General features: G+C 40.3%; 1 protein-coding gene across 1 annotated transcript in view; it reads left to right on the top strand.

The window, feature by feature from the left end:
- The window catches only part of CARD14 (caspase recruitment domain family member 14), a 91673-nt gene that overhangs the window by 67095 nt on the left and 8015 nt on the right, over positions 1-16563 (top strand). The window contains exons 13-17 of the mRNA XM_075846669.1: positions 585-711; positions 2691-2928; positions 5618-5681; positions 9944-10034; positions 16308-16481. Of these exons, the coding sequence (XP_075702784.1) occupies positions 585-711; positions 2691-2928; positions 5618-5681; positions 9944-10034; positions 16308-16481 (694 nt within the window). The remainder of the gene's footprint in view (positions 1-584; positions 712-2690; positions 2929-5617; positions 5682-9943; positions 10035-16307; positions 16482-16563) is intronic.

Below are 16563 nucleotides of genomic sequence, written 5' to 3'. Positions count from 1 at the left end.
GCCGAAAGTAGGCCGTGTGAACACACCCTTAAAGGGGTTTTCCACCTTCTGACAACATGGGGGTCCGACAACCGGGCCCCGGACAGATCAGCCTCCGTGCACCAGACGTACATGCCTGAAGCACTTAGCTCCAGCCACGGAATAGCGGCCGAGTTGTAGTATTGCAGCTCTGCTCCGATTCAAGTGAATAGTAGCGGACCTGCAGTTCTGCAGCATGGCCGCTATGCAATGTACAGAGCCAACAGCTTCCGGGCTCCGTACATAGCATTATGTGCCATAACAACCGGTGACCGCAGGCCACCGGATCGGCTTATCGGTGCGGGGTCCAGGTGTCGGACCCGCACCGATGATATACTGATGACCTATTCGGTGGATAGATCATCAGTTGTCAGAAGGTGAAAAACCCCTTTAAGCAGGTAGACTAACCAAAAGCCAGGTCATTAGAGAAACAAAAGTAGACTAAAATAGAGAGAAATGATCATATGCATTTTGTAAAGAATTGCTTATATTAATGTCAGCCGTGTTTTTTTTCCCCTTTAAAGTATTACTTGCTATGGTTTAAACTGTATTTTTTTTAAATACAGGTAGACTTTGATGTTATGAACCCTGCTTACAAAGTAGACCTAGAAGGAATGGCCTTTGAAGATGCCCACTGTACCCTCAATAGGGTGAATGGTTTTTGCTGCCTTTCTGTACGATGCAACCTGGATGGTAAGGAAGTGTTTATTATTGTATATTATTTTACACAATGCAAATACACTTTTAGGCCTCATGCACACGGCCGTGCCCGTGATTGCGGGCACGGCCAGCCGCCGACCTTGGTCCTCATTTCCACGCCGTGCTCCCATACAAAGTTTAGGAGCACGGCCTGTAAAAATGAAAAGTAGGACATGCTCCATAGTTCCTGGCACGGTCCTACGGCACGGACACCCTCAATAGAACCGGGCGTGTCCGTAATTGCAGAGATTTTTTACGGTCGTGTGCATTGGGTCCTACATATAATAATCTAATAGCTGATAACCAGCATGGTTTTATGAAAAACAGGTCAAACATAACCAACATGCTCGGTTTTTGCGAGAAGATAAATTCAAATTGGATGTTTGTAATGCGGCTGATGTGATCTATGTGCTGTATCTAGATTTTGCTAAATCATTTGCTACTGTACCATAAAACCTTCCTGTTCTGAAACTGCAAAGGCAAAGACTAGGGGACAATGAAATTGTAAAAAATGACAGTTTTCTTGTGCAGAAAAGATGCAAAAGGGCGACTTTTCTGGCCTTTTTGCACCACACTTGGCAATTTTGCGGAAAGGGGTGTGGCTTCGGTAGGAGGGGACATGGTCCGTGCAGCCTGACAAATTTATTATAATTTCCGCTAGAAAAATGTAAAATAGATAACGTGAAAAAAATACATGTCTGTTTCAACCTACATATTAAAATGATGATCATTATCACCTGTTTGGTATAATTGGTTAATCATACACCTGCCTATAATCCTACAAAATCCATGACTTTGTGCAAGCATACCTAGAAGAATTGCTGCTGTTTTGAAGGTAAAGGGTGGTCACACCAAATATTGATTTGATTTAGATTTCTCTTCTGTTCATTCACTTTGCATTTTAAGCATTAATTAAAAAAAACTATTAGCACTTCTATTTTTGAAAGCATTCTTACTTTTCAGCATTTTTCCACAACTGCCTAAAAGTTTTGAACAATACTATATATATATATATATATATATATATATATATATATATATACTGTATATAGAGCCTCACTCTTGTAAGTAGATTCAGCAGCAATGCATATTTATTTATAGTGTTTAGGTGACATTAGTGCTCCCAGGGTGCAGTCGCCATTTTTGGATATTGTATTGTTTGCAGTCTTCCTTGCACCTGTATACACGTTTTGTTTCATTTTGTTGGAATGTGCTGATCAAATTTTGTTGTCTCTTATTGTATTGCATATGCGTGGGGTTGACTCCTCCATTGTTGATCTTGCACTTCTCCCATTCTGCCCTGGGTGATTTTAATAGGTTTAATGCTGGTTCCTACCACCCCCAGATATGTGTAAACTTAATCCCAGTTCTGGGGGTATGAGAAGCGTAGGGACCCACCTTATAGAGGTCTCCTTGTCGTGGCAGATGGGCTCACACAATTTGATCAAAATGTGCGCTAAGAGCCTCCCTATTGTAAGTAGATTCAGCAGCAATGCAGATTTATTTATTTATTTATTTATAGTGTTTAGGTGGCATTAGTGTTAGCAGAGCACTGTCGTCATTTTTGGATAATATATATATGTGTGTGTTTACACATATAAAAAATGTGCACAAATTTAATTATTGCAAAGGTGGAATTCTGTGACAGTGCAATTACATTTAGAGTCACTGAGCTCTTAAGTATGACCATTACTACTACCGATGTTGGTCTACGGATTACATGGCTGTGTGCTCGATTTTATGCACATGCTTGCAATAAGTGTGGCTGAAACACCTAAGCTCAATATTAAGGAGTGGTGTCAACATACTTTTGGCTGTATATACATTTATTATTAGTTTATTTTACAAAGGTATCTTAGAACAGTTAGTTATTATATAGAGTATATGTGTGTTTATCTAAGGCTCCGTTACTTCAGCAGACCCTTATAGGTTAAAAACTATATATGAATTTACAATATTTTTTTTTATTTCAGATTATCGAAAACTGGTAAATAACATAGAGAGTGGCTTATTAACTTCTGGTGACTCATTTTATGTTCGTGTAAACCTTTCAATGCCTGTACGAGTTGAGGGTGGCCTGCAAGTGAAATGTGGGGAAATTTTACATGTCACAGATACCATGTACAAAAATCGTTGCCAGTGGTTTGCTCACAGAGTTAATTCTTACACTATGAAGGATGGAGAATCAGGGATAATTCCCAACTATCGCCAGTAAGTATACACAATCTTTTGCTTTTTAAGAGAGATCATCTGCTTTTAGTTAGAGTTTTCCGGTTACATTGTTATAGTAATTAATTTTATTCACATTCAGAAAACAGATGACATGCAATCAGGGCCGAATTAAGGTTTGGGGTCCCATAGTTGAGCAGTCTATACACTACCCACTTGAACAGTGACTGCCAGAGGCGTAACTAGAAAATGCAAGATAGATAAATATGAGATATACAGTATATGAAATCAAAAGATGATAGACAGATAGATAGATGATAGGTAGATAGATAGATAGATAGATAGATAGATAGATAGATAGATAGATCCGGTCCAGGGAGTGAGGGCGGTGGAGGCCCAGGGGAACATGCCCCTTGTGCCCTCCCTATAATTTGGCCCTGCATGCACTATTACTTTACAGATGTATTGGTCATCATTTGCCATTTGGACATGTAATATTTTAACACAAGCTTTGGAACTGTGCTCATTAACATTCTAAATGAACACCAATTATAAAAAATTGATGTGTATTTATTTATGCATTTCCTTGACAAACAATACTTGGCAATGTTAAGTAGGGAAGAGAATTTCCTCTCCCGTGATTTGTTCCTACTACACAAAAAATTCACTCCTAGGAAGTTCAATAGTTGCATTAGTAAAAAAGTCTATCATAGGGTTGTAGTAACTCTGGGAGTTGGCTATTGCTGATCATTGTAGGAGGATTGTAACATGTTAATGTACCTTTAGGTCCATGGTACAGGTAGGGCTGTTTGGCATAGGCAATCAAGGCAGAGTGGCTGCTTGTCACAATTGCCTCTGCTTTGCCTACTGTCTCTTACTGAATCACGCTGGTCTGCCTGTCAAATAAGAATGGTCTAGCTTGGTGAGCCTCCATTTAAAGTATATTGTATATTGTGCAGTGCCATTCTATGTTCTCTTTCATGCGCCATGGTTAAGTAGTAGCCCAGAGTAACGCTTCTCGCTTTTGCTCAGAGTAATTTCATGCTAGAAAGGGATATTGTGGCATAGGACCAATGACTGTTCAGTATTCTTTCTGGGACTTATGGGGGACATCTGGTTGGAACTGATAAGATAGAACAGTCACTATTTCTTCTCACATTCAGCCAGAGCTTAGACTGACTGACTCACACACACACACACACACACACACACACACACACACACACACACACACACACACACACACACACACACACAGTGTATTAGAGTGTTTTGTGCAACTTTGTAATTTGTTTTTATTAAAAACTATTTGTACTTTTTCAGATACAGCTTCACCCTGGATACACAGAAGCTGTATCGTGCGCTGAAACCTGAATCCGTCAGGTCAGCGGGACTGACGGCTTCAGTGACAGCGGGTCCTGCGTGTCTCTGACATGCAGGATCCACCTGTTATGTGTTACGGCAGTGTAGTAACTTCTCAATCACCAGTAGGAACTCACATAGATGCTGGCTTCTTTAGGTCAAAGAAGGTATATTGTGTGTACACAGAGCTCTGAATTCCTATTCAGAACTGACATTATTAATTACAGCAGTTTATATAGCCAATATATGAAATATGTGTGACATGTGTACCAGGAGGCTGTCTAATATAAACCTATACTAATTCTCTCAATGTGGTCAAGATAAGGTTATACAATGTGGTCAAGATAAGTTTATTTGAATAGCCTGTCACTCTCTGTCTGACATAACAGAATCAATAAATTGTTAGCTGCTTTATTTCTGAAAGATATGTTACCATTCTCCATATTGAAACATTAGCAAAAAGTTTAATTGATTAATTTTTCCTTAGCATTAACGATCACATCTAAGTTATGATGTGACTTAGATGTGATCGATAACAGCTGGGTCACATAGGACCCGTGGTCACCGAAGCTGTCAGTCCCGCCGACCTTACCGTACAAATTTGCACAAGACACTCTAATACATGTATTCGTTTTTGGTTTTTTTTAATCTTCAAAGGTTTACATAGCCTTTCATTTTAAAATTTGAGGTCAATTGTCCTCACTGTCAATTGTTTTATTGCACTTTACATTACGCTGACCGTTAATCAAAGCTTTTTTTTATTCTGTAAGCAGTTAAAGAAAAGAGATTTAAATTTTAAAATTCAAATTCTTACTCTATTATGTGATAGAAATGGGGTTGGCAATACATAAAATGGCTTATCTTACTTTAAGCTATAATCCACAGAGTAACTAAAGTTGTTGAAATAATTTAAATGACTGGCATTATTTAAATTTCGCAATCCAAAAAATAGCGGATTTTATTTTTTACAAAAGGGCCGACTTCACACCAGAAAATGAAAAAATTGGAGTTGTTAGCTAAATATCCCCAAGTTAATATATAAGATAGATTCCAGATATCCTGCCCTACAGAAGATACGGCTCGATGTCTAAATAAATAGGATCATTGGGAGTAGGTCTCAAGTTTCCCTTTATCTAATGACCAGGGGTGCTGCTTGTTCTCCATGGCTGCCATGGTGTTTCGGGAGGGTTGCCCAGGGTTCTTTTTAGAAGAGACAGGCACTGAGCATGGAGTCTGTGGCCTAAGGGAAAAAAATAGTTCTTCAGCCGCTGTGCAGTTGTAAGCTTCAGTTGTAAATTCTACTTTACTAAAACAGTTTCCCTAAATGATCCTTTTTAATTTAGAATTTGTTCGTATTCTTATGTTACAGGGCTCAGCAGCAATTAATAACCTCTATACAGCGCTTGACTTGGCAAAATTGTATGCCACGTATGGTGAGTAGTATAAGAAATAGTAGATAATTGCATGGTAAGGGTGTATTCATACATGCAGGATAGTTTTGCAGAGGGCCGCAGTATTACTGCACCAAATACACATGTAAATATAGGCAGTTTTTCCGTGATTTTATCAAAATTGCAGTTTTCTAAAGTCATTACCAAAACTACGCTAAAACCATGACAAAAATACATGTATTTTATATACAGTCTCTGCTGTAAGATTCCACCCTGTGTGAATATACCCATAGAGTTTTAAAATCCTCCGCATGCCCTCAAATCTACTGTGAAAAAATCAACTACATGTGTATGGGGTTTTACGTACTGAGGCGGCCAATTGATGTGCAAGTGCTCCATGGCTCCTCTCAGAGAACACGGTTAGCTCCTGCCTTCCGCTCTGAGTGACTTCCGCTCTGAGTGACGGCTCTAATGGAGAAATTTTTGTCTCATAAAAAAAAAACAGTATGCCCCCTACCATCTACTGGCGAGTCAAAACCTAACTGGCTATATCGATGATGGTTAATAAAGTTCCTTCTGTTCTGACTGGTAAATTCCAAAGCCTTCCAACGCAAATGCCCACACCACTATCCCTCTACCGAATCTGTAAAGCTATGTTTCAGAGAGCATGGAATAGATGCTAGATTTGTCCAACTCTGTCCAGGTGCATTCCATTTTTGTTATGTAGAACACTAACTAAGAACAGAGCAAAAATGTTTTTCATGGACCACTAGGTCAATTTAGTGGTGAACACCAGTTCTCATGTACCTCAGTGACATGGCCATAGAACTAAATTGGTGAGACCGCTGTGGATTGCTTGACAGGCCACTTCTGACATCTGTGGGTACTCCACACTCACAAATCTTCCCGTTTTGGGTCTGTATTTAGGGGGTCTGGTCTAGAGTCTGTATTTATTTAGGGTGCTTGTTCTGGGGTCTTTATTTGTTTAGGGGGTCTGGTCTGGGGACTGCAATAGTTTAGAAGGTCCGGAGTCTGTATGTATTTTAGGATCTGGTCTGGGGTCTGAATGTATTAGTCTGAGTAAAAGGTGTTGTCTGGGCACGTGGATAGGTCATCAGTATGAAAAACTGGTCTGCGCCCAGAAAACCCCTTTAATGTATGGGCCTGGGCCTTGGTGTCTGAATTTTTGGGTTTCTATAGAGACTGGAAATGGTGGCAGAAGCGAGGGGCAAAGATGTCTCATCAGGAGAAGTCACCATAACGGTCTGTGCCAGATGGAGAAGAAAAGAAAAGAGAACGACCCCCATCAGAGAATACATCACTTGTGAGTCACTGGATCAATAGAGGATCTGTCCCCTATCCTGACAGGTCTGTTATAGGAAATCCTTGTATTTCGCATAAAGTCTCTTGGTAGCCAGAACTAATAGACAAATCTGTGTTACCATTCCCATTGTCAAAAGGACGTGTTCCTACACAGTGTAATACTGTCAGTGATGGTTGGAGACTGTCAGTATGTAGGGACACACCCCTTTGACAAATGGAATCTTAACACCCATTTGTCAATGCTCACACAGAAAGATGGTATTCACTATAGACACGGCAGAAAGTTGGTAGGGAAGGGGGGCACAAATTTGCGGAACAGCCCAGGGCCTATGGTCTACTTAATCTGTCACTGTCTACTAGTCCTGGTCTCGAGTCAGTGCAGCCTTCCACTTTACTGCATGTGTGATGTTCGCACATGGTGGAACTAGATGTTGCACAAATTGTTCAAGCAGCACAGAGCTGTCAATGATTACAAAATACAGAATAGCAGTGAAGCAAGGAACATGTTTGGAGCTCAGGCACTGGCAGCTCATCAGGCATACCTGATCATCAATCCTTTTGGGTCGAAGCTTCCATTAATGAGATCACCCTGTTCATATTTTTTGGGAGCAGACGGACTTCAATGGCCGGAAGGACTGTAAGAGGAGGAAGAATAGTGGATGGCACCTAGATAAGACTTTCAATTAAGTAAACGGAATGCCAAACTGCTCCCCTTAATATTTTACTGATATACTATACAGGAAACTGAAAAAGCCTCTTTATTTTATCTTCTTTTGGGTTGATATTTTGGGGGCTTTGAAACTATTTAAGGCAACATGCACACGACTATTTCCTTTTTGCGGTTCAAAAACACGGATTCTAGTGGCTTCCGTGTGTGTCCATTTTTTTTTGCAGACCCATACACTAGAATGGGACTGCAAATACGGACAAGAATAGGACCTGATCTATAATTTGCGGAACGGACACAAGGATCCACAAAAGAAACGGATGTGTGCAAATCCCCATATAAATGAATGGTTCAGTGTGCTATCCACAAAAAAATGGATAGGACACTGAAGAAAATAATGGGCGTGTGCAGGAGCCTTAGTAGTGTTTTATAAAGCTATAGCCTCAAGTTGCAATATTTATTTGGTCATCTAGGAACTAATATTGTAACTTGATGGAGCACTGTACTTAAGAAATTATGTTATAATATAACTCCGAGCTAATTGGTAAATTGAAGCAGAGGGACGTTGCCGATTCAGGACAAGTATACTGGTCCTGCTGATCGCGCGAGCACAGCAAGTTTGCCGGTTCGATCAGGGTCGGGGCAACGACTCCAATACTCAGCCGTAGCCGCGCTCTAATGGCGGAGATCAGGGAAACCTCTGATCTCCGCCGTTAACGCCTTGACCCCGCGACCAACACTCATGGCAAGAGAAAGAGAGAGGGGGTAAAGCCACTTTGCTCGCATCATAGGGATTCCCTATAGAGGAACATACCTTATATGGGCAAACAGGCAAGGGACCATATTTCCTGTTAAAGAATGCTTAGGTATGCCCAAACAACTGCCTGTGTACTATCAGTACACAGGCTAATGTACTGGCATATAGATATATGCCAGTACATTAAAGTTAAAAAATGAAAATCAAAATTTTAAATCCCCCTATGGGATTAAAAAAAAATAATAATAATGTTAAATTTAAAAAAATCTGTAAAAAAAAAAAAAAAAACATTTCGGCCGGGATATTTCTAAAACAAAGTGCCCGGAAAGAGTTGAGTTTTCAGAAAAAGCTGAGTTTACTTGAGTAAAAAATGAAAATGAAAAATGGCTTGAGTGGGAAAGGGTTAATAAGATATATTTCAAAGTTTATTATCTATGGCAACACTGTTTATTTATAAAAACATTTAAATGATAGTTACACTACAACTCTCAGTATGAAGCCTAAAGAGCTGTCTGACAGTAAAACAAGTAGACATTACACACAAACAAAAAAAGCAAAAGAAAAGCAATCAAAGAAATAGCAGCTCAAAACACACATTAGTGGGTAATAGCAGTTTCCTTTCCCCAGTGAAGAAAAAGTGCTTCAAGTATGTACACCCTCCCAGAAGTCAACAATAAAGAGAAAACTTTACCAAAAGGGTTTATGAGTCTCATTATAGGAAGACCAGTATAGAGTTTGCTAAACCACTTTGTATTGGAGAATGATATACTTGTTCGTGTTTGGTTTAAATATGAATCTTTCCATTTATTTCTTCACTTATGAAAACTTACTTTTGTTTTTAAACATACCCTTAGGCCTTATTCACTTGAACGGGTGTCAAATCGGCGGCCGTGAACTTGCATCCGTGCGGGAGCCGTTTTCACAGATCCCTCATAGACAAAGGGGTTTTTCCACAAAACACATGTATCCCCTATCCACATGACAGGGGGTACACGTGTGATGGCTCGGGGTCCCACAGCGATAAGGAGAACGGGGGATCGAAAGTCCCCCGAAGTGCTCCATGAGAAGCATGGAACTTCCGGGGTCTGTGTCTGGCTTGTGTGTCCGGAAGCTCCATAGAAAATAATGGAGCACCAGTCGTGCATCTGCACATGCGTGACCAGTACTCCATTGATTTCTATGGCGCTTCCGGACACACAAGCCGGGCACAGAACCCCGGAAGTCCCATGCTTCTCATGGGGGACATTCGGTCCCCCGTTCTCCTTATCACTAGGGGTCCCAGTGGTCGGACCCTCAGCGTACAGGGAAAACGGGCAAAAATAGGACATGTCCAATTTTTTCACTGGCCATTCATGCGGTCCGTTAAAAAAACAAAAAAAATGGCCATGTGAATAGCCCCATAGACGTGCAATGATTTTAATGCAGCTATGTGACAGCCATTAAAAAAACGCCTGTCACACGGCCGATTATCCCTGTCGTGTGACGAAGCCCTAACTCATCCTATAGGTCATATGTTTTTAGTTTCACATATTATTATTAATATTATTCTCTCCCCAGCCTAAAAAGCAAGTTCGAATCATCAGCACTGATCGTTGTAGTTCTCACTTACTCTGGACATCTCTAAATTGTGGAACATGCCGATGTGACGGTACAGTAAATAATTGATAGCTTTTTTTTTTATGGCCACATATCAATACATATGTGCTTTGTAATGGTGTTGTTAAAGGGGTTGGCCTCTTTAGGAAAAACTTTAGTAATACATTGTAAAACATGATTTTAATACATTTGTCGTTCTGTTCCTTTGTCATGTCTTCGAAAGCCATGCCCCTTGTTGTGATAGCTGTATCTCCCGGCCGCCCTCCGCTCCTGTCTATTATATGGGCACAAATGGAGGAGCATGTGTCCATACACATCACTCTGCATCCTCCAATGTAACACACTGCACCTGGGATGGTTTCCTAGACACAGTGTATTACAATGGAGGATGCAGAGTAACGTGTCTGGTCATAACAAGGGGGCGTGGCTTATGAACGCACAAAAACGGTACAGAACTTCAGAAAAAGACATGAGTACGTATATTAAAATCATGTTACCAATGCATTAATAATGATTTTCCTAAAGCAGCCAACCCCTTTAATATTTGTATGTTTATTCTGTGGATCTATAGTTAATTGATATTGTATTGATATGTGTATTGGTATTGCTATACAGGGTAATACATAGTTACATAGTTGATAAGGTAAAAAAAAAAAGACACTGGTCCATTAATATATCCTACCATGTTGATCCAGATAAGGGCAAAATCCTCTATAAAGGTAGGTTACAATTGCCCCATATTAGGTAAAAAATTCCTCCCGAATTCAAATATGGCAATTACAATAAATCGCTGGATCATTTACCCATCTGCAGTATCTAGTACTCATACGTTGTAATATTATATTTTTTCAAGACAAGCATCCCGGCGGCCCTTCTTGAATCAATGAAAGAACCATTACAACATTCTGTTGCAGAGAGTTCCATAGCATAGTCTCTCTGCTCTTACAGTAAAGAATCCCCTTCTATGTCTATGGTGAAACCATCATGGTACTGTCCATTTATATATTTGTACGTTGTAATTAGATTACCCCTAAGCCGCCTTTTTTTTCTAAGCTAATAAGCCCCAAGTTTGATAATCTTTCTTGCTACGGCAATGCACCCTTACGTATCTTAGTCGCCCTTCTTTACATCTAGTTCAGCTATCTCCTTCTACACAGGTGCCAAAAATTGTATACAATATTTCACGTGTGGCCTGACTGGTAATTTGTATAAAGGCAAAGCTGATAGTTCTTGCAAAACCACAAAATAATATTTGGGCAATAAAGCTGAGCACTCAAGTCGGAAAATATATATATATATACATTGTTTGCTTTGTTATCTAAATTTCATATAAAAAAAATCATAATTTAAAAAAAGTAAAAGTAAATGTAAAACTTCACTGGCCTTTGAATACACTAGACATGATTAGTGGGGTTTTTTCTTGTAAAAACCTCTTACTTTTTCTCTTTTTTTTGCTTTCATTTTTATGCTATTTCTTTAAATAATAGTTCTTTAGACAGTGGTTCTCTAAAATATGCTTACCAAAGAAAGAGATAGAAGCAGCACTGTAAATCGTCTACTTATTTACCCCTCACAATATTTCGGCTCTCACAGGAACCTAAGACTAGGACTTTGGTGTTGAACGGAAAAATATTGCTGTTATATAATAATGCAAGTGATTGTGAATTTGCTTTTCTTTCATTTCATATTTTGGACAATTCAGTAATCTCGTGGAGACCATTGTGCATTAAGCAGTAGAGCTTATAAATTCAAAATGATTCCCACTGTTTGAGTTTTAGGAGTCTATTGGGCGCATCGAGTGATAGTGGTGCCACTAAAATTTCCGTTATTTGCTTGATCGTAGGGACTTGATAAACTTTGAAGCAAGAAATCATGTATGTTGTGCCTGTGCTTATTTTCCTGCATCTCAAATTTAGTGGTTCTCTTGGCAAAGTTGAGGCAGCAAAGGCTTCTGGCTTTTGCATGTTTTTACAGTGATGATGAATTTGGTTTTGTGGTCAAAAATTGCTTTATTTTTTTTATGCCAGGCATTATTTCTGAGCAGTGTTATAACTAGAGTTCTATGGGGCCCGTATTAAGTAGTTGGGTGACTCTATAGAATAGTTAGGCAGCCATATAGTAAATGATACCCAATATAGTAGTTAGGTGCCCTCATATAGTAGATGGGCCGCTATATAGTAGTTAGGCCCCCATATGGTAGCTGGGTGCTCCCATATACTAGCTAGGTGCCCACATATAGTACTGTAGTTAGATGCTCCCATGTAATAGCTGGGCACCCAATGTAGTAGAAATGTGATCCCAATATAGTAGTTCGGTGCCCCCACATAGTAGTTAGGCCCCCTATATATTAAATTGGTGCCCCCATGTAGTAGACATGTGCCCCATGTAGCAGTTAGGCCCAATATAGAAGTTGCCCGATATAGTAATTAGGCTCCCCATATATAAGTTCGGTCCCCATATATTAGATAGGTGCCCCATGTTGTAAATAAGTGTCCCAGGCAGCAGTTAGGCCCCCATATAGTAGATAGGTGCCCTTATATAGTAGTAAGGCCCCTCTTCTTCATTAATAGTGCGCCCTTTCGTGCCAATGAAAATTAAAAAAAAGAGAAACTCACCAAACCACGTTCCAAAAACAAACTGCTGCGTCTTAGTTAATCTGCCTGGCGCAAGCAGCGTGATTCAGAGACGTCATGACGCTGCTTGCGCCGGGAAGTGGGGCTGATTTCCTCAGCAACCAATAGTAGGCCACAGGCATAAAACAGTGTGTGGCTTACCTAAGTTGGTGGCAGGGCACGGAGCCAATGGCTGTCTGCTCCGCTATAGTAAGCCTGGGGCTGGCGGGACTATTTCCCCTCTTAGCCATGGATGCACCCCCTGCGACCAGGATTGTTACCCCCTGTTCCTGAGTGTAACCAGAAGCTTTGTTGTATGCTTGTGTAATCAGACATTGCTGATGGTTTTGGATTGGGTTAATGTTTGCTCTGATGTATTAGAGCAGTTTTTGCATATTGTTTTGAATAGCTAATCACACTTACAGCTTTGAAATATGTACTAGTTTAGATGGTGGCATCGGAGTCTATCGAAACATGTAGGTCAAGGTAGTCCATCACCACTCGGAATAACGAAATCACACATTAATATGCACCCTAAGAAATAATCTCCTTAGCCTCAGATGTGGTCCCTAATCAAACAAATAAGAGGTAATCTATGTAATGGCTATAGAGAGAAATGGATTTCGAAAATTTTTGAGTGTTGAAGATGTTATGTTCTTTGAGGAGACCCATGTAGAGGTTTGCATATGACTGTGCGAATCGCAACCACATTGCGCATCTTCTTGTCTGCTTGTAAATTATTGAACGGAATGTGAAAAAGTTATGGTGTAGAATGAATGAGATGTCCTTAAACAAAAAGTCTATTTGAGCAAATGAAATGGTGGGATCCTGAGAAAGAAAATGTTTCACTTTGAATATCCCTTTATTTTATGGAATGTTGGAAAAAAGGGGCTGAGACATCTGTTGTAAGGGTATGCTCACACAGGTGGAGGAAAGGAAATGTCAAATGTTTTCTAGCTATTTAAACCTACTGTTTCTCACTCTACAAAACACCTGATAAAGGCACTGAGCCGATGCCGTAATGCGTGTTTTTAAATAAATTAATTTTTAGCTTTTATCTTACTATCTGATATTGATCCTGCAGCGTAATTTTTTTTTAAATACTCCTCAAACCACCTAGAGGCCAGGTTTTCCCATTATCTTTACCTGAAATCGAGGCGATATAGCTGTATGTTCAAGACAATTTGTAAAGCGGATTTATCCTAAAATAGTTTTCTTTTGTGGTGGTCAGGTTCCTTTTTTCTTAAAAAGGACTACTCTCTGAGGCCTTGCGTTGACTTCAGTGGGCGGAATAAGATCATGGTGAGGATAACCACTTCCATTGATCTCCAAGCTGTTTGCTCGCATTATGGGTGCGATCTAAAGTCAATTTGCGAAGAGCATATAGTTTGATTTAAATCAAGGAGGGAAGTATTTGTAGATCAAAAAAAAAGGCTCTGCTATCCCGAATTGACCCCAACCAATTTGTCTCAAGGGACTCTCCAGAGATTTTTTTTGAGTTTGCCAATTACTATCAACACTCTATCCGAAATTTCTCGTTTGGATACCCTTGTGTCTGAATAAGGGACATTGGGGCAGATTTACTAATGCGGTCTGAGATTTAAACTTAGACCAGGCAGTCAGAAGATGCATAAAATTTATCACAAGAGTGCACACTGTATGAAACTTTGGTGCATATTTTTTGGTGCAATTTTGGTGCACGTGAATTTAAACCACATCTTTCCACTAGACTACACATCTTTTTTGTTCTAAGCCATGCCCCTTGTTGAGTGAGGAGCAAAAGGTACTCTGACCTTGATCTCTACTTTTCTTGTGGTCTTCCTCAGAATTGTCACCTGGTACCTTTTAATCTATTTTCTGGTCTGTCTTCTGGATTATGTCTCTCTCCTTTCTTTTAGTTTTTCACATCCTGACTGCTCTCCTGGTGAACCTCCCTGATTTCACCTTCACCCTTAACCTCTATTGCTCCTGCATTCCTACAACGTATCCACTGTGAATTAGTGACTACTCTGGGGACTATGACCTGGGAATCTGACCAGGGAAAGACAATATCCCCTTGTAAGGGTTTTAGAGTGAAGAAAGCAAAGATTCCTTAGACTCTGCACCTCAGTTCAGCCAGCGCCAAATCAATTACGGTTTAAGGATCCACTTCCTGGTGAGAACCAAAATTCAATTATATTGCGCACTATCTTGCAGTCACTGCCGTTCCATATGCATGCCATATAAAAGAATGCTTTTATGGGGGAATATGGTGTGACATTTAGCATCCGATAGATTATACTGTGTATTAAACAAAACGCAAGGCCAGCAGGAAAACATCCATGCGAAATATTAGAAGTGTAAACACCTTCATAGCATAACATTGGCTCATTATTCTGCAACTTCTTAATATGGACAGAATATAAGAAACAACTGACGGTCCTATACCCATACTCTTTGCCACAATACCCATTCACTAATATGAGTTCAACTAGAAAGCACAGATGGGAGAAGGACATGGGTTCCATACAGAAAGAGAGGCTAGTGCCTCCCGTCAGTGTTGCCCAGTGATCTAGAAACAATGGTGAAGTTGTGATAGATCACAAAAACAGTAAAGTTTCAGCACCTGCCCTAAGTGCAAAAAAAGATGGATGGGACATTTTCTGTGTAGCAATAATTTTTACTGGTGGGCCCAAGATGGCACAGTCCAACATTGTATACTATATTTTGACACTATATATGTAACGGGGGTGGGGAGACAAACAAGTGAGTCCTAATCTACCCACCACTCAGTCCCTGCCTACTTGCAACGACCCGCCCTAGGCGATGGGGTACAACTGGGCGACGGTCCCTACGCTCAATAAGTGCACGACAGACAAACAGACAAGGGTACACAGAGCTAGGGGGAGAAAGGGGCAGTTGCCCACGGCAACACCGTGAGCAACAAGAGAAGTGAACAAGCCGAGTCAAACCAGGAGAGTACGAGGTGCCAAACGCAGAGCAGAAGAGTAGTAAACAAGCCGAGTCAAACCAGGAGTGTACGAGGTACCAAACGCAGAGCAGGAGAGTAGTCAGCAAGCCGGGGTCAATATGAAGCAAGGACAATGGTACAAGAAGCTGCAGCAGGGCCAGGAAACCAAATGAGAAGAATCACAAGCAAAGGAGGAACAGGAAAAGCAGGTATAAATAGACAGAGGGCGGGAGCTAGCTCCGTCTGGCCAGGCTGTGATAGGTTCTCCCACTCCTAAGCCTGCCACCCTGAGTGGTGGAAGATGGAGTCAGTCTCACAGACATAGAAGCAGGTGCAGACTGATTATCTATGGGCGTTAACCCCGAAGCTGTGCCTGGGCGATCCTTTACAATATATTGAAGGAAACCCGTTTCTGCTAAATCCAGTTTAATTGAAAGACTATTTCACAGCTTCACTAATCTTATAGCAAAGAACCCATTTTGGGGTTGAATATTGATCCTGTTTTCTCTTAGCTTCAGAGCTTTCCCGGTTAAATTTGAAATGATCTTAAAGTGATCCACAGCAGAATTTTTTTCCATAGGCCACTGATATATTTGCAAAAGTTGATTTAAAATGACTAAATACTAGAATAGGATAACAGGTCTTGCATCCTAGCTAATGTCTTTCATTGAGGACAGAATGCATAAATGATTCAGGTTTATTTTTTTACTCTTTAAATATTTCTCAAGAATGTCTATGAAATATATTTTATTTTTATATTCAGAGCCAGCAGCTAGTTCTTCACTGGGTAGAAGCTGCCTAACACTAATGGCATACACTCTGGTAACTCATTACAAGACTGGAGTTCCTCGTCCAGTACTTCTCGTCCCTTCTCTTCTTGGAAGAATTTTGAGTGACAAACTATGTGCCAATAAAGACTTCATGAAGTGTGACACTGGTAATCTACTTACTATTCTACTTTACTTACTCTAAATATTTTATTCTGCATTTCTCTGAGCTGTGCCCATTTCAGATGGACA

The sequence above is a fragment of the Rhinoderma darwinii genome, chromosome 13, assembly GCF_050947455.1.
Source record: "Rhinoderma darwinii isolate aRhiDar2 chromosome 13, aRhiDar2.hap1, whole genome shotgun sequence".
NCBI lineage: Eukaryota > Metazoa > Chordata > Amphibia > Anura > Rhinodermatidae > Rhinoderma > Rhinoderma darwinii.
This window is presented reverse-complemented; position numbering and strand designations above follow the sequence as displayed.